At 39.1% G+C, this 26959-nt stretch overlaps 1 protein-coding gene across 3 annotated transcripts in view; it reads left to right on the top strand.

Annotated features, from left to right (window-relative positions):
• SLC26A8 (solute carrier family 26 member 8) overlaps positions 1-26959 on the top strand; it is an 84870-nt gene that overhangs the window by 29941 nt on the left and 27970 nt on the right. For 2 of the 3 annotated variants that reach the window (XM_042938557.1, XM_042938558.1), the window contains exons 4-8: positions 759-875; positions 2556-2737; positions 10770-10934; positions 11637-11786; positions 17561-17643. In XM_042938557.1, the coding sequence (XP_042794491.1) occupies positions 759-875; positions 2556-2737; positions 10770-10934; positions 11637-11786; positions 17561-17643 (697 nt within the window). The remainder of the gene's footprint in view (positions 1-758; positions 876-2555; positions 2738-10769; positions 10935-11636; positions 11787-17560; positions 17644-26959) is intronic. The other variant, XM_042938559.1, reaches the window with a different exon arrangement.

The following is a 26959-nucleotide window of genomic DNA, read 5'->3' as shown; positions in this document are numbered from 1 at the left end:
CATGTTAATCCATTTGCTTCAAAACTTCCGAATTCTCATGGTGCTTCTTAAAAAGTAGGGGCACCTGGGTGGCTCAGTCGGTTAAGTGTCCAACTTCGGCTCAGGTCATGATCTTGAGGTTCGTGGGTTCAAGCTCCATGTCAGGCTCTCTGCTGTCAGTGCAAAGCCCACTTCGATTCCTCTGTCCCTCTCTCTCTCTACCCATCCCCCACTCTGAAAAATAAATAAACTTTAAAAAAAGGAAAGAAAAGAAAGTAAGCATAGAAGAAGGAGCTGAAAGAAGAGACTGGAGTGATTGGCATATGGAAGAGAGACAACACATACCAAATTGGAATCATGTCAGTTAAGTGGGATCCTTGCCTCGCTCTCCAGCTTTATTTCCAGTCCTAGAGGATTCCCAGGGTCTTCTGCTAACTAGACTAGGGGTGGAATGGGGCTGCTTCTGAGCTGTTGGAATTAGAGGTCTCATTGTTATGATGTCTGTTTTCCATGATTAGCATGAAGACCTTGCAGTGAAGGGTGTTTAAGCCTCTGATTTAGAATTGAGGTGTAAAAAGCATGTAGTAGAAGTAGAAGCTAGGAATCAAAGGAGATGATAAAGCTGCTAATTAAGAGCCTTATATCCAGAGATATTGTTCCCACACTCTGTCAGCTACATACTGGATTGTTTTTATTTTAAATATTCTTTACAGTTTTTATTCAGGGTGGCTTTTAAAAGCCAGCCTACCTTTGCTTACTTAAATTATCTTGTTTTTCAGCCCTGACGTTTAGTTTGCTGGCAAGGCAGCTGATTCCTCCTCTCAACGTCTGTTACGCAGCTTTCTGTTCTTCAGTAATTTATGTCATTTTTGGATCGTGTCATCAAATGTCCATTGGTGAGTTCAGCACTGGAACCACAGGAGGTGGATAGAGTCTCTGTCTTAATCGTTTCCTTATTGCCAAGAACCCAAATTAAAACTATGTTTCAGGTACAAAAAAATGGAGGCAGAAGATGGACATTCTATCCATTTCAGTGTTCAGATTTTAGAGACTGAACACTTCCAGTGTGTCATTATTAATGCCACCTCCAGACAAATCGGCCAGCGAGCTGTTTCCCAAAGGAATTAAGTGGCAGGAGGTACTTCCCTTGGTGAAATTACCACACGTTTGAAATCTGACTGCCGTCAACCTGGAAGATTCAGAGGCAATTTTGCCAGTATTCCTAGAGTGCATCCATCTTTCATCTGGACCTTTAATAACCAAAGTCCATGGGCCTACTTTCTAATAGTTGTGTTAGCTTATAATTTACAGTAAGAAAATGCTGCCACAGTAATCAAAGCATTCAAATCCAAGGATAAGCACGTCCCTTCCCTGAGTCAAAAGTCCGACTCCTAATTTATATTTAGAAATGATTGTTACAGGCACCACACTGGTTGAAGGTCATAGAAGCAGCACATTTTCTTCGCCTAGGTAAACCGGCATAGCAATCAAATACAAAACGCCCAATAATGTTGGAAGGGCATTGCCAATAGCTGCCTAGTGAAGTGCCTTTTCCTGCGCTTCCCCACTGAACGACTGACCACCCAGGCAACCTTGACCATTTTGACTGACACACTTTTTCTCCAGATGTGTTTATATATTGAGGCTGGTTACCATCCCATTGTCCTAGATGCAGAGTGCTACCCTGCCTTTTTTAAGGACAATATCCCACGTCTTTACTAAAACCCATTATGTGTTGATTTTACATTTGGACACTGAGAGGACACTTTTACTGCCATATTTCCAGGCTCCTGGGGCACACTGCAATCATTTCCAAGTACAGACAATAAGGCACTTAGAGTTTTATTTCTGTTAGGTAGTTTAAAGGTAAGATTTGCCTTTGTTCCCATATGTCGATGTGAGGACTAAATGAAATTATGTTTGAAACAGGCTAAGCTCAGTGTCATCTTGCACCTAGTAAATCCTTCATAAGTGTTAGGTGTTATTTTCTTCTTCTTCTTCTTATTGATTAGCTTTGTTTTCTGATCCTCTCACCACCATCTCACTTTTTACTGTCTCTAAGACCAGGTAAAGTGGCTGAGCCTCATATGCAATTTCCCCTTGATCCCACTCCATATGCCCCCGTTGCAGAGAGGGTAATATGTGGACACCAAGATCTAAATGCTAGGAGTTGGTCACAGCATGTGGAACCAGAGTTCTTTCCTCTGCTCTTTCTTACTTCTCAGTGGCCACTTTCAAAAGAGAAAAGTTCTTGAGGTCAGAGGCAAAACAACATCACACCATACCTTCCTTCTGTCCAATATGTCAGTTTACCTGCATTTAAAACTTCAGTGGGGCGCCTGGGTGGCTTAGTCGGTTGAGGGTTCGACTCAGGTTCAAGTCATGATCTCACAGTCCATGAGTTCAAGCCCCATGTTGGGCTCTGTGCTGACAGCTCAGAACCTGGAGCCTGTTTTGGATTCTGTGTCTCCTTCTCTCTCTGCCCCTTCCCTGCTCACAGTCTCTCTCTTAAAAAATAAACACTAAAAATTTTTGTTTTAAACTTCTCTTTTCTGCCCAAACACCTTCTTTCATAGGTTCCTACTTCCTTGTGAGTGCTCTGATGATCAATGTCCTGAGATTGTACCCGTTCAACAATGGCCACCTGATTCTGGGGGCTTTCATCAAGGATGACTTTTCTAAGCCCTCCTTCTTTGAGGACTATAACAGATCCTTGAGTGTGGTGGCATCCACAACTTTTCTGACTGGGATTATTCAGGTAGGACCTGAGTCTCTGAACCCCTGAAATAAACAAAGGAGCTACAAACAGACCTCTTCCTTTTGTTGGTCCTGTCATCCATTGTGATGTATGTGGAACTTTAGTGATTTATTTGGGGGAAGCCTATGGGATGTGTAGATACACTCTCCTCAGTGACGAAACTTCTTCCTCCTCCACCCACCACTGATTCAGGATGAGATACTGAACAGTCTCATCAGTCCCTTCCATAAAACTAAAGAAGGGTTCCAGGGACTATGGTCTAGAGTTCTATTCACGATTTCACGTTTAAAAAAAATTCTTTTGGGGTGCTTGGGCGGCTCAGTCGGTTGAGCGTCTGACTTCAGCTCAGGTCATGATCTTGCGGCTTGTGGGTTTGAGCCCTGCATCAGGCTCTGTGCTGACAGCTCGGAGCCTGGAGCCTGCTTCGGATTCTGTGTCTCCCCGTCTCTCTGCTCCTCCCCTGTTCGTGCTCTGTCTGTCTCTCTCTCTCTCTCAAAAATAAACATTAAAAAAAGTTTTTTAAATTCTTTGTATTTTTTCAACAAGAATAGCACTTGTAGGCTCACATACTATATCTTGGGTTAAGTAAGCATTAGAGTCAGACCTGGAGTTCTTTTCTTCAATGACAGAAGCACAGTTAAAGGACAATAATATCCATGACTTATTAAGATATCAAAACTTATTTTTGGCATGTCTTTGATTCTCTGTGAGAATTTACCATCTAAAGCTTCATCCATTGACCTAAAGTCACATATGCTAGCTTTATTTCTCTTTCTTCTCAACCAATCAATCCTCTCTCTAGCTAATTTTTGCTGATCTCTCCTGAGACCATCTTTTATTAGGTAAGGATTTATTGGGAACCTACATCAGGCTCCCAGAGTGAGCTGACTCCGACCCTGATACCAGCTATATAACTTACCTAAATCACCTTACCTTTATGAGCCTTGGTTTCCTCGTGTATAAAATGGAAATAATAACATTTGCAGGACTCTTAGGATTAAATGAGAAAATGCATGTAAAGCACTCAGCTCAGAGCCTGTCACATAGTAAGCATCGATATGTTATAATTACTGGGCACAGAAATAATGAATTTGGTACTTTGACAGAGATCAAAAATAAAAAAGTAAATATAATTCCTGTGGTTAAAAAATTCAGTCTTGTAAGAGAAGACAAAATAATGGGCAGTCAGCACCCTCAAAAATAAACATTAAAACTCATTTGTTTTTGAGTCAGTACCTCAAAAATAAATAAACATTTTTAAAAAATTTTTTTAAATTGGGGCACCTGGGTGGCTCAATTGGTTGAGCATCTGACTTCGGCTCAGGTCATGATCTCGCAGTCCGTGAGTTCAAGCCCCGTGTCGGGCTCTGTGCTGACAGCTCAGAGCCTGGAGCCTGCTTCAGATTCTGTATCTCCCTCTTTCTCCGCCCCTCCCCTGCTCGCGTCTGTCTCTCTCTCTCTCTCTCTGTCTCAAAAATAAATAAACATTAAAAAAAATTTTAATAAAGGAGGAGACGTTCCATTTCCAGGAAGATGAAATCGATATACTTTTCCCTATTCCTCCTGCTAAGTACAACTAAAAACCTTGGAACGTTATACATAAAGCAAACATAAGAACACTCTGAAAAGTGGAGAGAAGAGGGCAAACTGACTCAGAACCACCGGACCCAAGGAACAACACAGTGATGAATTCCCTGGGTTTTCTTTTTGCCTCGTATATTTCAGACTTGGTGCTGAAGAAGCCAGAAACCCAAAATGCTAATAGGTGAAGACAAAGAAAAATAGGAAGAAAAAAAAGAAGCCCTAACAGATGTCTGTTCTTTATAGCCACAGCACCAAGAAGAGGCTAGCAAGACTGAAAAGTTATTTTACATAATAACTACTATACTCCAGACAAACACCAAGGAAAAACAAAACAAAACTGTGGTATCAGCCCCCTCATACCAGCAAAGGCCAACTGAAGAGCCCAGACCATATCACTCTTACCCACCTGTAATGAGGTGCCCACCCACTCCCAACTGGGGGGTTGTCAGAGAAGGCCAAATAGGGAGTCAACACTTGCACTCCCATTGGGCAGTAATGAGACACTCTTTCCACCCTTTGCTGGGGTGGTGTCAGAGATGGCCTCATAAAGGGGACAACCCTCTCTGCTGCAGTGTCCATGGAGGCCAAGTGGGAAGAAGTAAAGACATTCTTGTCTCTTCCAGCCAGGATAATATGAGCAGAGGGCTAGTGGGGAGCCAGAACTCCCACCCCTGCCCGACAATAATGAGGAGTCCCCACTGCCTCAGCAGTCAGTGGAAACTGAGGGGAGAACCTGGGCTTCTACATCTATAGGCAGTAACAAGATGGCACCTGCCCCTTCCCCTGCCAGCACTTTGTCAAAATAAGCTAGCTAAAACAGAATATTTAAATAAGATCTAGCATCTTCTAGCACAGTGCCCAAAATGTCTACAACTGAACTGAAAATTACTTATCATATCAAGAACCAGGAAAATCTCAACTTGAATGAAAAAAGACAGTGAAAAGATGCCAATACTATGATGACAGAGATGTTAGAATCCTCTGGCAAAGATTTTAAAGCAGCCATCCTAAACATGCCTCAGTGAGGAATAATGAACATTCCTGAAACAAGTGAGAAAATAGAAACTCTCAGCAAATAAACAAAGTGTGAAGAAGCAAATGGAAGTTTTAGAGCTGAGAAATACAATAACCAAAATTCAAAATGGAAAGAATGGACTCAATAGGAGGATAGAGGAGACAGAGGAAAGAATGAATGAATTCAAAGAAAGAGCAATAGAAATCATCCAACCTGAACAACTGAGAGAAAGTAGACAGGAAAAAGAAATGAACAAAACCTCAGAGGCAAGTAGGGTGATAATGATATACCTAATATACCTAATATTGGTATCACAAGAGTCCCAGAAAGAGAGGAGAAAAAAGATGGGGCTGAATTACTTGAAGAAATAACAGCTGAAAACTCCTGAAATTCAGCAAAAGACATAATCCTACAGATTCAAAAAGCTGAGAAATTTTCAAAAACTAAATCCATAGAAATACACACTAAGACGAATCATAGTCACTATTCTGAAAACTAAAGACAATGAAAACAATCTTGAAATCAGTGAGAGAAACACTTTACCTATGGGGTGGGGGGGTGGACAACTCATATGACAGCAGATTTCTTATCCATAGAGTCCAGAAGGAAGTTGCACAATATTTTCCATTTGCTGAAGAAAAGAACTGTCAATCCAAAATCCTTTACCCAGTGAAAATATCCTTCAAGAATAAAAGGGAAATCAAGGCGTTCTCACATGAAGAAAAACTAAGAGAATTTGCTACCAGCAGACCTACCCTAAGAGAAAGGCTAAAGAAAGTTCTCTAAACAGAAAGGAAATGATAAAAGAAAGAATCTTGGAACACTGGAAGGAAGAAAGAACAATGGAAAGAGTAAAAATATGGATGAATATGATAGATTTTCCTTGTCCTCCTGTGCTTTCTAAATTTTTTTTTTTCAACGTTTTTTATTTATTTTTGGGACAGAGAGAGACAGAGCATGAACGGGGAAGGGGCAGAGAGAGAGGGAGACACAGAATCGGAAACAGGCTCCAGGCTCCGAGCCATCAGCCCAGAGCCTGATGCGGGGCTCGAACTCACGGACCGCGAGATCGTGACCTGGCTGAAGTCGGACGCTTAACCGACTGCGCCACCCAGGCTCCCCCTCCTGTGCTTTCTAAATTATGTTTGATGGTTGAGGCGAAATTACAACACTGATGTGATTCAAAATGTATATGACAGGAATATTTAAAACAATTACCATTGACCTTTGAACACCATGAGTTTGAACCACACAGGTCTGCTTATATGCAGTTTTTAAAAGATAAATATAGTGCAGTACTATAAATGTATTTTCTCTTCCTTATGATTTTCTTAACATTTCCTTTTCTCTAGCCTACTTTATTGTAATAATATAGTATGTAATACACATAACATACCAAGTATGTGTTTATCAGTTATTTATGTTATTGGTAAGGTTTCCAGTCAACAGTAGGCTAATAGGAGTTATGTTTTTGGGGGGCGCCCGGCTGGCTCAGTAAGTGGGACATATGATTCTTGATCTTGGGATTGTGAGTTCAAGCTCCATGTTGGGTGTAGAGATTACTTACAGTTAAATCTTTTTTAAAAAGGAGTTAAAGGGGGCGCCTGGGTGGCGCAGTCGGTTAAGCGTCCGACTTCAGCCAGGTCACGATCTCGCGGTCCGTGAGTTCGAGCCCCGCGTCAGGCTCTGGGCTGATGGCTCGGAGCCTGGAGCCTGTTTCCGATTCTGTGTCTCCCTCTCTCTCTGCCCCTCCCCCGTTCATGCTCTGTCTCTCTCTGTCCCAAAAATAAATAAAAAAAAATGTTGAAAAAAAAAATTTAAAAAAATAAATAAATAAATAAAATAAAAAGGAGTTAAGGGACACCTGGGTGGCTCAGTCGGTTGAGTGTCCAACTTCAGCTCAGGTCATGATCTCATGGCTCATGAGTTCAAGCCCCACATCGGGCTCTGTGCTGACAGCTCAGAGCCTGGAGCCTGCTTCTAATTTTGTGTCTCCCTCTCTCTCGGCTCCTCCCCTGCTCATGCTCTGTCTCTCCTTCAAAAATAAATAAATATTTTTAAACAATTTAATAAAAAAATTTAAAAAGGAGTTAAGCTTTTGGGGAATCAAAGTTATACATGGATTTTCAACTGTGTGTTTTGAGGGGAGGGTTGGTGCCCCTAACCTCTGTGGTACTCAGGATCAACTGTAGTTCGGCAAGATGCTACTATTAGGGCAAACTGAGTAAAGAGTACACCAGATCTCTCTGTACTGTTTCTTACAACTGCATATCAAACTACACTTATCTAAAATAAAAAGTTTAAATTTAAAAAAGAAATCTGCACCAGATAATAATGTTTAACATTTAAGGCTACGTGCTAGTCACTGTTCAAAACACTTTACATTAATCATCTCATCTGATCCTTATGACTCCTTGTATGAAGGTAGGTATTACTATGACCCTATTTTAAGGGAACAAAGGTATAGAGAGGTTAAGAGAATTGCCCAAGGTCACACAGCCAGTAAGATCCCAACTGGGAATTAGACTGATGGTTGTCTACCTCCAGAATCCACACTTCAGATAATTTTAAAGTTCAAGCTAATATTACTAAAAGTGAAGTGTTTTGTGTCAAAAGAATATAAAGTACAGGAATAACCTTTAGTTGGTTGGAGTTGTCTGTGAAGGAAACAACCACACATTGAGACTTTTCTTCATTCACTGAACCTTTAGTACTTTCTTTTTTTTTTTAATGCTTATTTATTTATTTTGAAAGAGGGAAAGTACATGCATATGAGCTAGGGGAGGGGCAGAGAGAGAAGAGAGAGAGAACCCCAAGCAGGCTCCATGCTGTCAGCAGGGAGCCTGACTCATGGCTGGATCCCATGAACCGTGAGATCATGACCTGAATAGAAATCAAGAGTTGGACACTCAACCAACTGAGCCACCCAGGTGCCCCTAGTACCTGCTTTCTATAAGAATAGCAGATAGGTTTCATGTCCTAGGCCAACTCTGACTGACTGACATTGGCTGCCTACAAAATTATATTAACACAGATTCCGGTGCTACATCACAGCTGAGCAAGAAAGAGTTTTATGGTTATAGATATTTGCCACTTACATGGTGGAAGGAAGAAATGGTATTAAAAATGAGCGATAATGTATTTGTATTTGTCACTATTCTCAGATTTGAGCTAAGTGTTTTACATGTCTTATGCAATGTAATTCATTCAAAACACTGCATGTTGAGTATTATTCACTTTTTATAGATGGGGAAACAGGCTCAGAGAGTTTAGTTAACTTGTCCAAGCTCACACAGCTAGTGAGTGGCAGAGCCAGGATCGAAAGCCAAGGTCTTCATCCCTAGGAATCATGCTCTTTTCACCACATCTCCTGAAGAAGAGGAATTTTCCTGAGCTCTTGAAAGAGATGATGGACATGGATTGGCAGGAATGGAAAAAAAAAATTTCTGTGCACAAGCACAGAAACAGAAATCACACAAAAGACAAGAAGCTAACTGGCCCGACCAGAGTAGTGGTGCCTACTGGGCAGTAATGACCAGAGATTCTAGAGACCCAGTGTCCAACTGACTGAAAGCTTGGAAACAAAAAGCTTTTAAACTTAGAAGATTGGTTCTTCCAAGTTTGTTTTCTGAGGTCCCAGTGCAGTGGCAGACGAAATGCGAACAGTAGTAGGTTCAACACTTGTTTATCTTTCCCCATTTTCTTCACTAGGCTCTGTAAGTTTTCTTAACCTGCCTTCTTAAGGGAATTGGAGCTCACCCTCTGTCTGTCCATCAATTTTCCTTTTTTTTTTTTTTAAAGTTTATTTATTTTGAGAGAGAGAGAAAGCACAAACGCAAGCAGGGCAGAGAGAGAGGGAGAGAGAGAGAATCTCAAGCAGGCTCCACGCGGTCAGAGCAGAGCCTGACTTGAGGCTCGATCTCACGAACCACGAGTTCATGACCTGAGCCAAAATCAAGAGCCGGACGCTTAACCAACTGAGCCCCCCGGGCAGCCCTGTCCATCAGTTTTCTCATTGTTTTTTATTATAAAAAATGGGGGGTGCCTGGTTGGCTAAGTCAGTAGAGCATGCAACTCTTGATCTTAGGGTCTTGAGTTCAATCCCCATGTTGGGCATGGAGCCTACTTGAAGAAAAAAAAAAGGTAGATTGCAAAAGTCTCAAGTAATAAAAAAAAAATGCATGAATTTTAAAGTATTGCCTCAACCTTTAATTCCATTCCCCAAAGGTAACTTCTTTTTTTTTTTTTTAAGTTTATTTATTTATTTTGAGAGGACAGAGACAGAGTGAGTGGGGGAGGGGCAGAGAGAGAGGGAGGGAGAGAGAATCCAAAGCAGGTTGTGTGCCAACGCAGAGTCCAACATGGGGCTTGAACTCACCAAACAGTGAGATCATGTTCTGAGCGGAAACCAAGAGTTGGTTTCCAGCCTAACTGACTGAGCTACCCAGGCGCCCCTAAAGATAACTTCTGATAATAGTTCGGGGTGTAACCTTTTAGATTCTTTATATATTTAGAAATACAAATATATAAGACACATATATAATTTATATATTATATATGTATAAGTACATATAAAATACTTTGTTATAACATTATATTTAATATATAATATATGATACAATATGTTTATAACTTATTATATATAATATATACTATATATATATTATAATATAGTATTTTACATGTACATATGAATGTATAACATCTAAATCATTTATTGTATACACTGAACTTATAGAAACTAAATTTGTCTTCAGGATTACATATAATATAATCTATTATAATACATGTATATATAATATATTTCAGGATTACATATATACATATTTACATTATACATACATTCTATACATTATACATATATACATATACATACATACTATATGTATACATAATATATATATTATACATATATAGCTATATTATAATAGATTATATTATATGTAATCCTGAAGACAAATTCAGTTTAATCATTCTTAGTAAAGACAAAAGTCGAAGGCCAAGAAGTTTGAGCTGGAGTTTTTTAAATTGTCTTTTCCTTTGTGAAAAGCCACATTCCTCACTGGGATATTAACATCTCCTTAAATGAGCTATCAAAGCTTGCAACAAAAGGGGCTTTAAAAAGGCAAAAGCTTGTTCTGATCACTTGGTCACTGTTAACGTCACATTGATAAGGTCACTAGATTCTGGGGCAAGAACTTTAGCTTAAGTGCTCCTGAAGAAAGAAGTGTGGTCTAGTGCCTGTACAGAGCTGCTGAATCAACACCAAGGACTTCCTTGTATCTTCAATATCAGTTGATGAGAAAAAGAGAGAAGAGTTTATCCAAGGGGCCTAACTGAACTTTTTTGTTGGAAGCCCCCTGGAGAGTGCCTAATTGACGCCATTGTGGGTTGCCTCTCACTGTGGTTTTCTTTCATCTGAACCTTCTACAGCTATCAATGGGCTTGTTAGGTTTCGGCTTCATTGCCACTTACCTTCCGGAAGCGGCAATCAGCGCTTACCTGGCGGCCACGGCACTACACATTATTCTGTCCCAGCTGACTTGCATCTTCGGGATTGTGATTAGCTTCCACTCTGGTCCCATCTCCTTCTTCTATGTGAGTAATTTCTACCTTCACCCAGAGATACCAGTGCCCTCCCCTTGCCTCCAAAAGGAAGTGGACCCGAGTGGAGAGACTGCTGCATAGGGAGCAGAGTCAACACCGTCCTAGACATAATCTCAGCTCTTCTAGATTTACAGTCTGAATTAATTGCAGATGCCAGTTGGACCATGTTATATACAGTTCTAATTTAACATGTTCTCAGTTCATTACCATTTTGCCCAGCCCTTTTAAACAAACACGATTTGCATTAAACTTTGGTTTTTAGAATACTGTAATCTATCATAATTCTTCCCATTACATGCCTCATAACAGACATGTATTCTAAAACATCTAAAGAACACAAAATGGCTAAGTAGTCCCTTAAAAGAATGGTGTAGGAGTCACTCTAAAGAGCATATATGGTCTAGAAAAAATAGTAAAGAATAGGCTGTAAGCAGAACTCCTGGGTCCTTTTCCATTATACTGAAACACATAAAGTGTATTCTCTCCTTATTGGGCATTATTATATTTTAATATCTCTTTTTCAACTTAAAAAAATGTGCATCCTCCCATTTCCCTTCACTGTGCTAGTAATGCTCATAATGACCTTTGTGCCTAAGGATTTCTTTTTGAACTAATCTTGAGGGAGTGTCACCTTTTAGATTTAGGCAATTATCATACCCCTTTCTAAGCCTCTGTAATTTTGTTTTCTTTCAGAACATAGTTAACTACTGTGTAACTCTCCCAAAAGCTAATTCTACCAGCATCCTACTATTTCTAACTGCTGTTGTAGCCCTGAGAAGCAACAAATGTATCAGAATGTCCTTCAATCAGTATCCCATCGAGTTTCCCATGGAAGTGTTTCTGGTAGGTGTTTTGATGCCCCCAATTCATGGTTTAGATCATTTAAAATGCCTATTTTCTAAAAAAAAAAAAAAAATTATTTTTTTTTAATTTTTTTAACGTTTATTTATTTTTGAGACAGAGAGAGACAGAGCATGAACAGGGGAGGGGCAGAGAGAGAGGGAGACACAGAATCTGAAACAGGCTCCAGGCTCTGAGCGGTCAGCACAGAGCCCGACGTGGGGCTCGAACTCACGGACCGTGAGATCATGACCTGAGCCAAAGTTGGACGCTTAACTGACCGAGCCACCCAGACGCCCCTAAAAAAAAAATTTTAATTAAAAGCAAGCAACCTAGGAAGGGAGAGATCAGAGGATACTATAAAAATGATGTTTAAAAAACATATGTTAAATCGTGACAAAGCAGAATATATTTAATTTTAAGTACTAGCTTTTATTTGTAAAACATGCTTATTTTTATTTTTCAATAAATTTCTTATTTTTTAAGTTGATTTGTTTATTTTGAGAGAGAGTGTGTGTGTGTGCAAAAGCAGGGGAGGGACAGAGAGAGAGGGAGACAGAGAATCCCAAGTGGGCTCTACACTGACAGCAATGCCCTGTGTGGGTCTTGAACCCACAAACCATGAGATCATGATCTGAGCCAAAATCAAGAGTTGGATGCTTAATGACTGAGCCACCCACGTGCCCCAAACATGCTTATTTTTAAAGTATTTTTCTCCATTGCTTCTTTTTCATACTATTTCATAAGTAGTTTTTTTTTTTCCTTATGAAAGCAATCCAGGCTCATTTTAGCAATTTTGAAAAACATAAGAAAAAAATAGAAGAAAAGAAAGTCCTGTGGCTGCACCTCCCGAAATCAACTACAATTAATAATTTGGGGTTTTCACTTATTCACTGTTTCCTTCTTTCAAATATATGACAGGCTTATGCTCAGTGTTGGTGAATTTCCATCTTCTTCTATGTAGAATTTTGTTTCTATTTTACTTTTTTTTATTTTTTAAGTAATCTCTATCCCCAGTGTGGGGCTCAAACTCACAACCTTGAGATCAAGAGTCACATATTCCACTGACTGAGCAAGCCCATGCCCTTGTTTCTTATGTATGTATGTATGTATGTATGTATGTATGTATGTATGTATGTATGTTTCTTTATTGGGACACCTGGGTGGCTCAGTCAGTTAAGCATCTGACTCTTGATTTCGGCTCAGGTCATGATCTCACGGTTCATGATTCGAGCCCTGTATCAGGCTCTGTGCTGGCAGTGCAGAGCCTGCTTGGGATTCTCCCTCTCTCCCTCTGTCTCTGTGCCTCCCCTACTTGTGTTCTCTCTCTCTCAAAATAAATAAATACACTTAAAAAAGTAAATACTTATTTTTGAGAGAGAATGCACGGGCTGGGGAGAGGCAGAGTGAGGGAAAGAGGGGAGAGGGGCAGAGAGAGGGGGACAGAGGATCCGAAGTGAGCCCTATGCTGACAGCAGAGGGCTTGAACCCACGTACAAAAAGATTATGACCTGAACTGAAGTCAGATGCTCAACCAACTAGGCCACCCAGGCACCCCTGTTTCTATTTTAATAGTGTTGTGATCATTCTGTTATTCAGCCTCCTTTAATCCTCACTATGCTACAGTAGAGAAATTGAGGGAGATGAGATGTCAAATGGATTGCCTAGTCCGTGTCACTAGTAAGTGGCAGAGCTGGGGCTCACCACTATCTAATAGCAATATTTCTTCTTTCTTTTAAATTGTTTTTTTAATGTTTATTTTTGAGAGAGAGAAAGAGACAGAGCATGAGCAGGGGAGGGGCAGAGAGACAGGGAGACACAGAACCCGAAGCAGGCTCCAGGCTCTGAGCTGTCAGCACAGAGCCTGACGCGGGGCTTGAACTCATGAACTGCAACATCAAGACCTGAGCTAAAGCTGAACACTTAATCGACTGAGCCACCCAGGCACCCCTCTTCTTTCTTTTAAAAAAGTCCACTGATAAAATTAATCTTTTGCAGTTATAATTAACATTTTTACAATGATAAAGACATTTTCATAAATAAAGCTCAGGTTTTTAAAGTCAGCATTTCTCATACTAGGATCACTGAGTGCTTGGGTGTCCATGAGAATTAATTCCTCCTTAAGAAGTGTCCTGTTGCAGAGATCCCAAAAGTTCACCAAACGTCCATGTATTCCCGTCTATTTCCCAGGTGCCCCGTAGTTAGGCAGAACCATGTGACTTTGGGGCCAAAGCATAGGAGAAAGGGTGTGAGTCTCCATGTTCTTTCCCTGGTGTGATAATCATAGGACTGTATGTTAAAATAATATAGTCCCCCAGGTGGAATTAGCCTGGATCCCTGAGGCACTATTTGCAAAGAAGTTGCCCTGGAGAGACACTGACCCACAACACTCTGTGAGGGCAAAAAAAATAACACTAAGATCTCATGGTTTGTATGTTACCACAGCATAACCTATTCTATACTAAATAATCCAGGTCTGTACTCTGCATGATTGAAAGAGGATGGGAATTGCTTTGGAAATTGAGACCAAGCTCTATCTCATAACTGTCGTCTACTGCTTGGAGACGTGAATATTCTTCCTTCCTTGGAATAGTTGAAAAGCTATTAATTCACAAAGTCCAGAAACGGAAAGACTACTTTTGTAGGAGACTTTCCCAATCACTGTGCATAAATAATGGTGCCCTAGAGCCCAGGGGACAATGTGCACATGGAATATGAGGAGCAGGGTCACAGGCAACCTCTCCTTTTCATGGAACCCAGCTCAGCTCTGGCACCCTTGAGCAAATATTCCCAGTACCTCAGCTGAGGCTTTGGAGTCACCAGCAGATGGCATCTGTGATGCAGATATCAGTCCTCTCTCTCTCTCTCTCTCTCTCTCTCTCTCTTTAATTTCAGCTTTATTGAGGTATAATTGACATCTAAAGTGGTAAGAGATTTAAAGTGTACATCGTGGTGATCGCACGTGCATATATATTGTGAAAGGATTCACCCATCTAGTTAATGGACACTTCCGTCACCTCACGTATTTATCTTGCGTGTGCGTGCATCTGTGCTGAGAGAACATTTATGTTCGACTCCTAGCCAATTTGTTTTTTTAAAGTTTATTTATTTTGAGAGAGAGAGAGAGAGAGAGAGAGAGAATCCCAAGCAGGCTCCACACTTTGATGTGGGGCTCGCACCCCTGAACCTCTCGAGATCATGACCTGAGCCGAAGTCGAACGTTTAACTGACTGAGCCACTCAGGTGCCCCCCTACTCTTAGCAAATGTCAATTATACAGTGCAATGTTAGCAACTATAGTCACCATACTTTCCACTAGATCCTCAGACCTTATTCATCTTAAACCTGAATGTTTCTACGCTTTTATCAAACTTTCCCCATTTCCCCCACCCATAGCTCCTGGCAACCACTTCTCTACTTTCTGTTTCTATGAGTGTGGCTGTTTTGTTTTTGTTTTTACTTATTTATTTTTTAAATGTGTATTTATTCTTGAGAAAGCCCAAGAGGGGGAGGGACAGAGAGTGAGGGGGACAGAGGATCCAAAGCTGGCTCTGCACTGACAGGCAGCAAGCTCGATACAGGGCTCGAACTCACGAACTGTGAGATCATGACCTGAGCCAAAGTCAGACGCTTAACCAACTGAGCCACCCAAGGGCCCTGTTTTTGTTTTTAGATTGCACGTATAAGGGATACCATACAGTATTTGTCTTTCTCTGTCTGGCTTATTTCATTTAGCATAATACCCTCCAGGTTCATCCATGTTGTCACAAATCAAATCCCTCTCTCTCTCTTTTTTTTTTTATCTTAGAGAGAGTGTGATTGCGGAGGGGGTCAGAGGGAGAGAGAGAGAGAGAGAGAGAGAGATTCAGAATTTTAAACAGGCTCCACGCTCAGCGTGGAGCCCAACGCAGGGCTTGATCCCACCACCCTGGGATCATGACCTGAGCTAAAATCAAGAATCAGATGCTCAACTGACCGAGCCACCCAGGTGCCCCAAATCAACCCTCTCTTGAGAGACAGCAACAGCAGGAATCATAGTGACATTCCTTCAAGCAACCTCAAAGGCAATGACTGTTAAGTTATGAGGAAAGGCAATGAGTATAGAGGGTGCTGTGGTGGACTATGGCTGACAGATTAGTTTGTGAGCCACAGTTAAGACATTCCTTTGGGAAACGCTGTAAATAATTAGGATGCACCGTGGAGTCAGGTGGGGGAGGAAACTGAGGTCCAGCAGTAAAAGTCAGTGGAGACTTAGAATTGTTGCAGTTGAGACATTAAACTTTTTTGTGACCTACTTTATACTCAAAGGTTATCAAAGCCTGCAGTGCATTACATATACTTATGTCAAGTCAAGTGATTGGGAACACTTTCTGCCAAGGAGCAAGGGGATATCATTTCGAACTGGGGAAAGACCTCCATGTTTCCCCTGGCAGTGAAGAAAATGGGAGAGGGAGGGTGAGAGCTGTTCTGCCTGAGGGTATAAAAAGCTTCTTACGGCACCCACCAAGACACTACTGTCTGGATGTGCTGGAAGAAAAACACCCACCAGTCTGTTCTTAACACAGTAGCGTCAAACAGTAAGGGAAAGTTTCAAGGCAATATCTGGGACCCAGGTAGAAGACACTGATAATTCAAGAATCCTATAGCTATAAGAGATGATGCATATTTTAGGTTCATAATTTACATATATGTATATGTGTGTGTATTTGTGGATGTGTTTATGTAAGTTGTACGGCAAACACCAAGAAAGCATCAAAATAGCTGTCTTTGGGTGATTTGTTTCTGCTTTTTAATTTTTCATATTTTCTCTGTGTTCCTTTATAAGCCAATACTACCTTACATTGGAAATAAAAGAGTTCCTTGGCCAGTGTGTACACTTCCTGTCCCTTAACTAGGTAAAGAACAAAACTCTTCTCTGACTCAAGCTATGATCCAGATTCTTCTTTCCATTCCGATCTGTAGGATTCCCCGGTGTTTTCATCAGATCACAGCATCACAGGCAAACCAATTGCGATCCTGCTTGCTGTCTGGTTGAACTCGCAGAGCAGATTTATGTGTTGGTAGGGAAAATGGGGTACAGCAGCTCCATATTTATTATTCTAAGACCTGGGCATTGAGTTCTGCCGTCACTGGCTTGATTTGCTTTGGTGTGAGGTCTCTGTAAGGTGTCACAGCTGCTGGGTTGTCTATTTTCCTGCTTGTTGAAATGGAAGGGAGACTTGCCATTTTAGGAGGAAATGAAAGGGTGATTTAAAAAAAAAAAAAGGCAAGTAATTGCTTTGCTGAAGATTTTTTCTTTGTGCTGTCAAACGCTACTCCATTACTTATTATTAAGGGTTAGTGGGTTAGTCAGTAATGATTCTCAGTATACCTCAACAATCCCCCAATGGATTCTTTATATTGACACAGAGTACCTAGATCTAAAGACTTTTACACCTGAGGCCTTTGTATAGCTATTACCTGAAAACATGTTTATACTGGGTCCAGATGTTTAAGGTTGGTGAGGACATCCATTCGTTCCCATTGTTATGTCAGAGACCAAGGCTGAATTTGCTTTTCATTCTGGCTACAGTGCTAACAAGAGGTTCGGGAACCAAGAGCCAGAGAGGATTTCTGCCATGCCTGCTCCACGGACCTGGCCCCACCTCTCTCTCCAACCTTCTGTGTAGGGAGTGCCACATATCTCATTCCCTGTCTTGCCAGAGGCTATAAGCTCTACTCCTAGAAGCAAAATATAATACCTAGATGATCATATGCATTTTATTTTAACCCCTACAGATTCTTGGCTTCACTGCATTTGCAAACAAGATAAGCATGGCCACAGAAACCAGCAGGACGCTCATCGATATGATTCCTTATAGGTCAGTAACTCCACTTTTCAGGATTACTTTTCCCTCTGTGTTAACCTTCGCTTAGCCTCTGACCAGACAGCCTGATTGATGGTCTCCACTAGCAGTCAAATTTGGGTAATGGGCTCAAATTCATTTTAGAATACAGAAGCTCATGAAGGAGGATGGGCTAGGACAACCCTGTGTTTTGTCTCTGCTCAGCCTCTTAACTCTCATAGTTGAGCCAGTCTCCTTACACAAGGAAACTGTTGGATGTGCTGGAAACCAGAGAGGTTCACGCAGTTTTTTCCGCAGTACATCATGAGCCTTCTCAACCTCTGTACCTATCTAACTAACCCTCAAGGATGGAACAAGAGATGCCTCTTTTCCTGGCCTCTCTCCTGGAGCTCAGTGCTCAGGAGATGAGTGTTCCTTTCTGTCTTCACCCACTTAGACTGAATCGGGGTCCTTAAACATTTTCTCACTCGGCGTAGGAAGCTATCTTCGAGTAGTCGGGCATATGCAGTTCTTAAGGACTTGCGATTAATTTACATTATGATTCTTACCGGTGACTATGGGTCACTCTTGCTTCTGTTAAGAAAGTTTAATTTCCGTAACCCTGATCAGATGAGAGCGCTGGATCCTAACCACTAGACCAACAGGGAACAACACCTCGTAACCTTGATCGGATGAATCACTTTGGCTAAGGAAGGCAATGCACTGCAGTTTCTCCACCCACAGGCAGGCTCTGGAAGAGCAGTGTTCATTTCCTGAGGCTGTTCAGTAAGGAATACTGCCGAGTCCGCGATACTGGCAGACTCCAGGAGAACACAACGTAGGCTACTTTGATGAAGGCAGATGGGATTAGTCTCATGTCCTACCAGTTAGTTCTCCGTGAAATCTGATGATGACTAAGTCACTTGAAATTCTGTTCAATTAAAAAAAAAAAAAAAAAAAGTAAAAAAAAAAAAAAATGTGAGCAGACCACCGAGGCACCAGGAAGTGCAATGGTAAATAAGACTGAAAAAAATAACAATAACAACAATAAGACCGATGTTTTGCATAATTATTTTATTTCATTTGCACCTCACAGTAGTACTCCTTTTTATGGCTGAGGAAACTAAGGCTTACCAAATTTAAATTACTTGTCCGTGATCACACAGTCGGTCAAGGGCAGAGCTACTTTTGAACCCATTTCTCTTTAATTCCAAAATTTATGATTATAATCACTCTATCATACACACTCAGTATGCTTCTGTTATTGATGACTTAAAAACCACACAGTCAACTTTTGCTTATGTTTTATCCTAAGATTCAGAGTATAGATAGACAAGTGAACATTTCAAAATGTAATGCTTTGAACTTCCCTTTTTCTTTTTTTCAAATTGTAATGTATGACCATTTATACACTTTATTTTTTTAATTTTATTTTTTATTTTTTCAAATTTACATCCAAATTAGTTAGCATCTAGTGCAACAATGATTTCAGGAGTAGATTCCTTAGTGCCCCTTACCCATTTAGCCCATCCCCCTCCCACAACCCCTCCAGCAACCCTCAGTTTGTTCTCCATATTTATGAGTCTCTTCTGTTTTGTCCCCCTCCCTGTGTTATATTATTTTTGTTTCCCTTCCCCTATGTTATCTGTTTTGTCTCTTAAAGTCTTCATATGAGTGAATTAATATGGTTTGTGTCTTTCTCTGACTAATGTCACTTAACATAATACCCTCCAGTTCCATCCACATAGTTGCAAATGGCAAGATTGCATTCTTTTTGATTGCTGAGTAATACTCCATTGTGTATATATACACATCTTCTTTATCCATTCATCCATCAATGGACATTTGCGCTCTTTCCATACTTTGGCTACTGTCGATAGTGCTGCTATAAACATGGGGGTGCATGTGTCCCTTCGAAACAGCACACCTGTATCCCGTGGATAAATGCCTAGTGGTGCAATTGCTGGGTCGTAGGGTAGTTTTATTTTTAGTTTTCTGAGGAACCTCCATACTGTTTTCCAGAGTAGCTGCACCAGCTTGCATTCCCATAAACTTCCCTTTTTATTATATATTTATCCAAAGTTGCTAAAGATTAGAAAAATTGAACAATTTAAGTTAGTTCTTTCTGTGTCCGTGTCCCCTTTTAACCTAAGCTAAGAAAGAATTAAATGTGAGAGAACATCAAAAAGGAAAAAACATAAATATTTAAGGTTTACTAACACAGATTTAGGCAATAGATTTCATTTACTGTATACTTCTTTGGGAAAGCCACAATATATATTTTTTTAAGTTTATTTATTTATTTTGGGGGGGGGGAGGGGCAGAGAGAAGGAGAGAGAGAATCCCAAGCAGGCTCTGCGCTGTCAGTGCAGAGGGGCTAGAACTCACAAACCGTGAGATCATGACCTGAGCTGAAATCAAGAGTCAGATGCTTAACCAACTGAGCCACCCAGGTGCTCCTGGGACAGCCACATTCTTTTTTTTTTTTGGTGGGGGTGAGGGGGAATAGCCACATTCTTAACTAACTTCTTAAAAGAACACAAAGGGGAAATTTAACCAAAGGTTAAATATCTAACTGCCTTTGAGTATTTAGTTATATTTCTAACTAGCTCATTCATTACCTGGAAAACACCCAGGTGCTTGTAAATTATAAGTATATAATAAACAGGGAACTAACATAGACATAGTTAAATGGTGAAGGAAAAGATATTCAAAAATAGGAATTTAGATTCCTGTACATAATAATGGTATGAAATAGGAAAACAGGAGGAGATAGTGCTTTGAGTACTTTAAGTGATGCTTCCTACTTTAAGGAAAATGAAATTAAAAATGCATAAACTAATAAATTTTAATTAGATAAAGGATTAAAAATACATCACAAAATTTATTTTAAAATAATTTTTCCAAGTCGTAGGTAATACATTGCTCATTTTACTGAATTTAGATTTTACACAAAACTTTAGAAGTCAATTTTGAGTCATAAAACTGTGTCTTGGTGAAATGATAAAAATAATCAAAAGAATAAACATTTCAAATAGTAAATCTCATCTAAAACACTTAGAAGATTTTTTTTTTTTTTTACTTAGAAAATAAACCTAGAGGTATAGAAACCAAAGCATATTTGTGCTTCCAAACTCAGTTTAAAGGATTATTCTATGAATCTATGGGAAAATAACACTGGCCCCCAAATCATGAAAATTTCTTTTCCTTTTTTTAGTCTGTTAATGTCATGATTGATTTTTGAATGTTAAACCAACATTTCATCCTTAGATAAACCTCACTTGGTAATCGTGTATTATCATTTTATATATTGATTCACAAAGATGTTGTTAAGAATTTTTGCATTCATGTATATGAAGAATATTGTCCTGAGAGTTTCTTTGCTTGTAATATCTGCATCTGGCTTTAGTATCAGAGTATTGTAGACATCATAAAAGGAATTGGGATGTATTCTCTTGTCTTTAATTTCTGGAAGAGTTTCTATAGAATTGGCATTATTTATTTCTAAAATATTTGGTAGAATTCATCGGTGAAAATATTTAGGCCTGCCTGGAGTTTTCATTGTGGGCAGGTTCTTAACCAAAAATTTAATTTTTTTTCTACAAATTTAATTTTTTAATAGTCTATTAAGTACAATTATTATTAAATTACATAAGCATTGTCTATAATTCAGGTTATCTATTTCTTCTTGAGAGTACTGTTAGTTTTTGTGACTCACAGAATTTTTTTTAATGTTTATTTATTTATGTATTTTGAGACAGAGAGAGAGCATGAGCCTGTATGAGCAAGGGAGGGTCAGAGAGAGAGGGAGAGAGAGAATCCTAAGCAGCCTGCCTGCTGTCAGCACAGAGCCCAGTGAGGGGTTTGATCTCACAAACCATGAGATCATGACCTGAGCTGAAATCAAGAGTCAGATGCTTAACAGACTGAGCCACCCAGGCTCCCTGGTGATTGAACAAATTTGCCCATTTAATCTAAGTTGTCAAATATATTGGTAAAAAGTTATTTATGTTCTCTTACTATCTTGTTTTAGTAAACAGCATTATTAATATATAATTTATATACCATAAAACTCACCATTTTAAAGTGTACACTTTTGTGGATTTTAGTATATGCTCAAAGTGGTACAACCATCATCACCATCTAATTTCAAAATATTTTATCACCCCCAAAAAGAAACCCTGTCCCATTTGTCCCTCTCCTTAGCCCTTGGCTACTACTTTATCTACTTTCTTTTTCTTTTATTTTAAGTAAACTCCACACCACACGTGGGACTTGAACTCACAACCCCAAATTCAAGAGTCACATGTTCTACCTACTGAGCCAGCCAGGTGCCACTCAATCTATTTTCTACCTCTAAGGATTTGCCTATTCTGGAATCGTAAAATATGTGGCCTTTTGACTCTGGCCTCCTTCACTGAGCATAATGTTCTCAAGATCCATCCATATTGTACCATGGATCATTCCTACTTATGGCTGAACAGTATACTTATGGTATATATGGATATACCACATTTTGTTAATCAGTTCATCAGTTGATGGACATTTCAGTTATTTCCAGCTTTTGGTTATTATGAATAGTGCTCCTATGAACATTCAGGTGCCAAGTTTTTCTTTGAGTACCTGTTTTCTTTCCTTTTGAGGATATACCTAGGAGTAGATTTGCTGAGTCATATGGTAACTCTATGTTGAACTTGTTGAGGAGTTGCCAAACTACTCTCCACACTGCACCATTTACTTTCCTGCCAATAATGCACAAAGGTTCCAATTTGCTCCTTCTGGTCACAAAGGTGCAGACAACAAGGTGAGCAGTCATTGTTGTTGCACCTCACTCCCATTGTTTCAAGTCCCTCCCCCTCTGGCAAAAGTGACTTCCAAGGGATTTAAAGAGCTGGCACCCCATTTTTTCTTCTTCATTTTTTTTCTTTTTCTCCCCTTTTGGAAGTCATACATTAAAGATTAGGACATTAAAAAATACCTGCACTTACAGGGAAAATTAGAAAATAACCACACATGCCTGGAGAAAGGAACAGGCTCAGAAAAGACCTGAGAAACCTTAAGTTTAACGTTTTCTTCAACTGAAGTCTTATCCTTGACACAAAAACAGCCAACAACAACAATAACAAAAAACAACAAACCCTAGGAATGGGGAGAATCTGATTTCCAGAGGTACTACATTATTAGATTCAAATATCCAATGTTCAACAAAAATGTCAAGGCAGATAAAGGAACAGGAAGTATGGCTCATTAAAATGAAAACAACAACAATAGAAATTGTCCTGAAAAAGACTTGATGGCAGATCTACTAGACAAAGACTTGAAAACAATTGTCTTAAAGATACTTAAAGAACTAAAGGAAAATGTAGAGAAAGTAAACAATGTATGAACAAAATGGAAATATCAAAAAAGAAATAGCAAACTTAAAAGAAACCAAAAAGAAGTTATGGGGCTAAGAAGCACAATAACTGAAAGGAAAAATTCACTAGAGAGATTCAAAAGCAGATTTGAACAGTCAGAAGGAAGAATCAGTGAACTTGAGGATAAGATAATGGAAATTATTGAGTCTGAGGAACAGAAGGAAAAAAGATTAGAGAAAAATGAACAGAATTTTAGGGACTTATGGGACACCATCAAGCAGAGCAACACACACTCAGTGGGAGACTCAGAAGGAGAAGAGAGAAAGAAAGGGATGAGAACAACATTTGAAGAAATAATGGCTGAAAACTTCCCAAACTTGATTTAAAAACATGAGTGTAAACGTGTCACTCTAACAAATTCCTAGTAAGAGAAACTCAAAGAGACCCATACCTAGATATATAATCAAACTTCAAAAGACAAAGAGAATCTTGAAAAGGAAAAGAGAAGTGACTCATACGTAAGGGCTTATCAATAAAGTAATGAGAGACTTCTCGTCAGAAACTCTGGAGGCCAGAATGCAGTGGGCCAACAAAGTGCTAAAAGAAAAAAAAAAAAAAAAACCATCAACCAAGATCCTATATCCAGCAAAATTTTCCTTCAAAAGTAAAGAAGTTAAATCATTCTCAGATAAATAAAAGCTAAGCGAGTTTATTACCACTGGACCTGCCTTGGAAGATATACTCAAGGGAGTTCTGCAGGGTAAAATGATAGGATAATTTACAGTAACTTAAAGCTGTATGGAGAAATAAAGGTCTCAGTAAAGGTAAATATTGGAAAATTATAAAAGCTAGTATTATTAACAATGGTTTGTAATTCAACATTTTATTTTTTACATAATTTAAGAGACCAGTGCATTTAAAAAAATCACTACTTTATGTTTTGAGGTATACAATGTATAAAGGTATAATTTTGTGACATCAGTAACAGAAAAGGGTATGAATAGAGCTGTAAAGGAGCAAAGTTTTTGTACGTTATTGAAGCTAAGCTGGTGTAAATTCAAACTAGAGTGTTATAACTTTAGGATGTTAAATGTAACCCCCATGGTGACCACAAAGAAAATAGTTATAGAGTATATACAAAAGGAAATTAGAAAGGAATTTAAACATTTCACTACAAAAAAATCAACTAAACACAAAAGAAGATAGTAATGCAGGAAATGAAGGACATATAAAACTATAAGACATATAGAAAACAAATAGCAAAATAACAGAAGTCCCTTCATATCAGTAATTACTTTAAATGTAAATGGATTAAACTCTCCGGTCAAAAGAGAAATTGGAAGATTGGATAAAACACATCATCCAACTATATGGTATCTGTAAGAGACTCATTTTAGGGGCACCTGGGTGGCTCAGTCAATTAAGCGTCTGACTCTTGATTTCAGCTCAGGTCATGATCTTACAGTTGGTGGGTTCAAGCCCTGGGTCAGGCTGTCCACTGACAGCACAGAGCCCGCTTGGGATTCTCTCTCTCCCCTCTCTCTCTGCTCCTCCCTTGCTCTCTCTCTCGTTTTCTCTCTCTCTCTCAAAATAAAGAAATAAACATTAAAAAAAAGAGAGAGAAGTGCTTTAGATCCACAGACACAAATAGATTAAAAGTAAAAGAATGAGAAAAGATATGGTAACCAAAAGAGAACAGAAGTGGGTATACAAATATAAGACAAAACAGGCTTTAAGTTTAAAAAGTTTACAAGAGACAAAGAAGGACATTATATGTTATAAACAAACCAATTATTTGTATGCTATAAATAATCCAATAATTATTAAGCAGTTATGAACATTTACACACCTAATGACAAACCGTCAAAATACATGAAGCAAAAAAGGACAGAATTGAAGGAAGAAATAGACAGTTCTACAATAACAGTTGGTGACTTCAATACCCCACTCTCAGTAGTAGATAGAACACCCAGGCAGAAGATAAGTAAGGAGACAGGTCCTAACCAACACATAATAGACCAATCAGATCTAACAGACATACACAGAACACTGTACTGAACAACAGCATACATATTCTTCTCAAGTGCACATGGGCTACTTTCCAGGATAGACCACACTTAGGTCACAGATTAAGTCTCAATAGATTTAAAAATTTAAAAAAAAATTTTTTTTAACGTTTTATTTTTGAGAGAGAGAGAGAGAGAGAGAGAGCGAGCATGAATGGGGGAGGGGCAGAGAGAAAGGGAGACATAGAATCCAAACCAGGCTCCAGGCTGTCAGCATAGAGCCTGACGCGGGGCTTGAACCCATGAACCGCAAGATCATGACCTGAACCAAAGTTGGACAATTAACTGACTGAGCCACCCAGGTGCCCCTAAAAAATTTTTTTTAAAGATTTTATTATTAAGCAATCTCTATACCCAATGTGGGGCTTGAACTCACAACCTGGGGATCAAGAATCACATGCTCCATTGACTGAGCCAGCCAGGGGCCCTAAGTCTCAATAGATTATAAAAGATAGATATTGTACAAAGTATTTTGTCTGACCACAATGAGATGAAGTTAGAAATCAATAACAAAAGTAAAACATAAAAATTCACAAATTTGTGGAAATTAACACACTCTTAATCAATAGATCAATGAAGTCACAGGAGAAGTTAGAAAATACAGAGATACATGGAAACAAAAACACAACATACCACAACATACAATACACAAAAAAAAAACAGTGCCAAGAGAGAAATTTGTAGCCATAAATGCTTGCATTTTAAAAATAAACCAACAAGCAAGATCTCAAATCAACAACCCAACTTTACAACTCAAGGAAGAATGAACTAAATCTAAAGCTAGCAGAAGGAAGGAAACAAAGATAAGAGCAGAAATAGATGAAATAAAGAATAGAAAGACAATAGAGGAAATCAATGAAACCAAGTCGGTTCATTAAAAAAATCAACACAACTGACAAACCTTTAGCTAGATGCTCTAAGAAAAAAAGGGAAGAGATCAAATCAGAAATTAAAATGAGGATATTACTACCAATTCTACAGAAATAAAGATGACTACAGAATAAAGATGACTATAACAGAGTACTGTTACTATGTGCCAACAATTTGATAACCTAGATGAAGTGGAAAATTCCTAGAAACACAAAATCTACCAAGACTAAATCATGAAGAAAAAAAAGTCTGAATAGACCTATAACTAGTAAGGAGATTGAACCAGTTATCAAAAATATCCTGACAAAGAAAAATCCTGACCCTGATGGCTTCATTGGCGAATTCTACCAAACATTAAAGAACTGTTCAAACTTTTCCAAAATATTGAAGAGGAGGAAACTCTTTCCAACACGTTCTATGAGGCCAGCATTACCCTGATACCAAAGCCAGACAAAGACACTACAAGAAAAGAAAACTTAGGAACATTGATGATCAGTGATACAAAAATCTTCATAAATATAAGCACATGATAAGACACAATATTACCAATTATTTGGGAAATGCAAACTGAAACTATAGTGAGATATGACCTCATACCCATTAGGATGGCTACTGTGTTTGTGCATACACACACACATACACATACACATATATGCGCATATATACATAAACCTATACCAGTGTGTGTGTGTGCATCTAAGACAGAAAATAACAAAAGTTGGTGAGGATGTAGATTTCTTTGTGCACTGTTAGTAGAAATATAAAATGGTACAGCCACTGTGGAAAGCAATATGGTGGTTCCTCAAAAAATTAAACAGAATTACCAGATGATCCAGCAATTCTACTTCTGGATATATACCCCACAAAATTGAAAGCAGGGTCTTGAATAGATATTCATGCACCCGTGCTCATAGCAGCATTATTCACAATAGGTAAGATGTGGAAGAATTCATAATTCAACGATGAATGGATAAGCAAAATATATATACATATCATTCAGCCTTGAAAAGGAAGGAAATTCTGACATATGCTACAACATGGTTGACCTTGAGGACTTTA

The sequence above is a fragment of the Panthera leo genome, chromosome B2 (genome assembly GCF_018350215.1).
Source record: "Panthera leo isolate Ple1 chromosome B2, P.leo_Ple1_pat1.1, whole genome shotgun sequence".
NCBI classification, from domain to species: Eukaryota; Metazoa; Chordata; class Mammalia; order Carnivora; family Felidae; genus Panthera; species Panthera leo.
The sequence above is the reverse complement of the archived record's forward strand: the minus strand, read 5'-3'. Positions and strand labels throughout refer to the sequence as shown.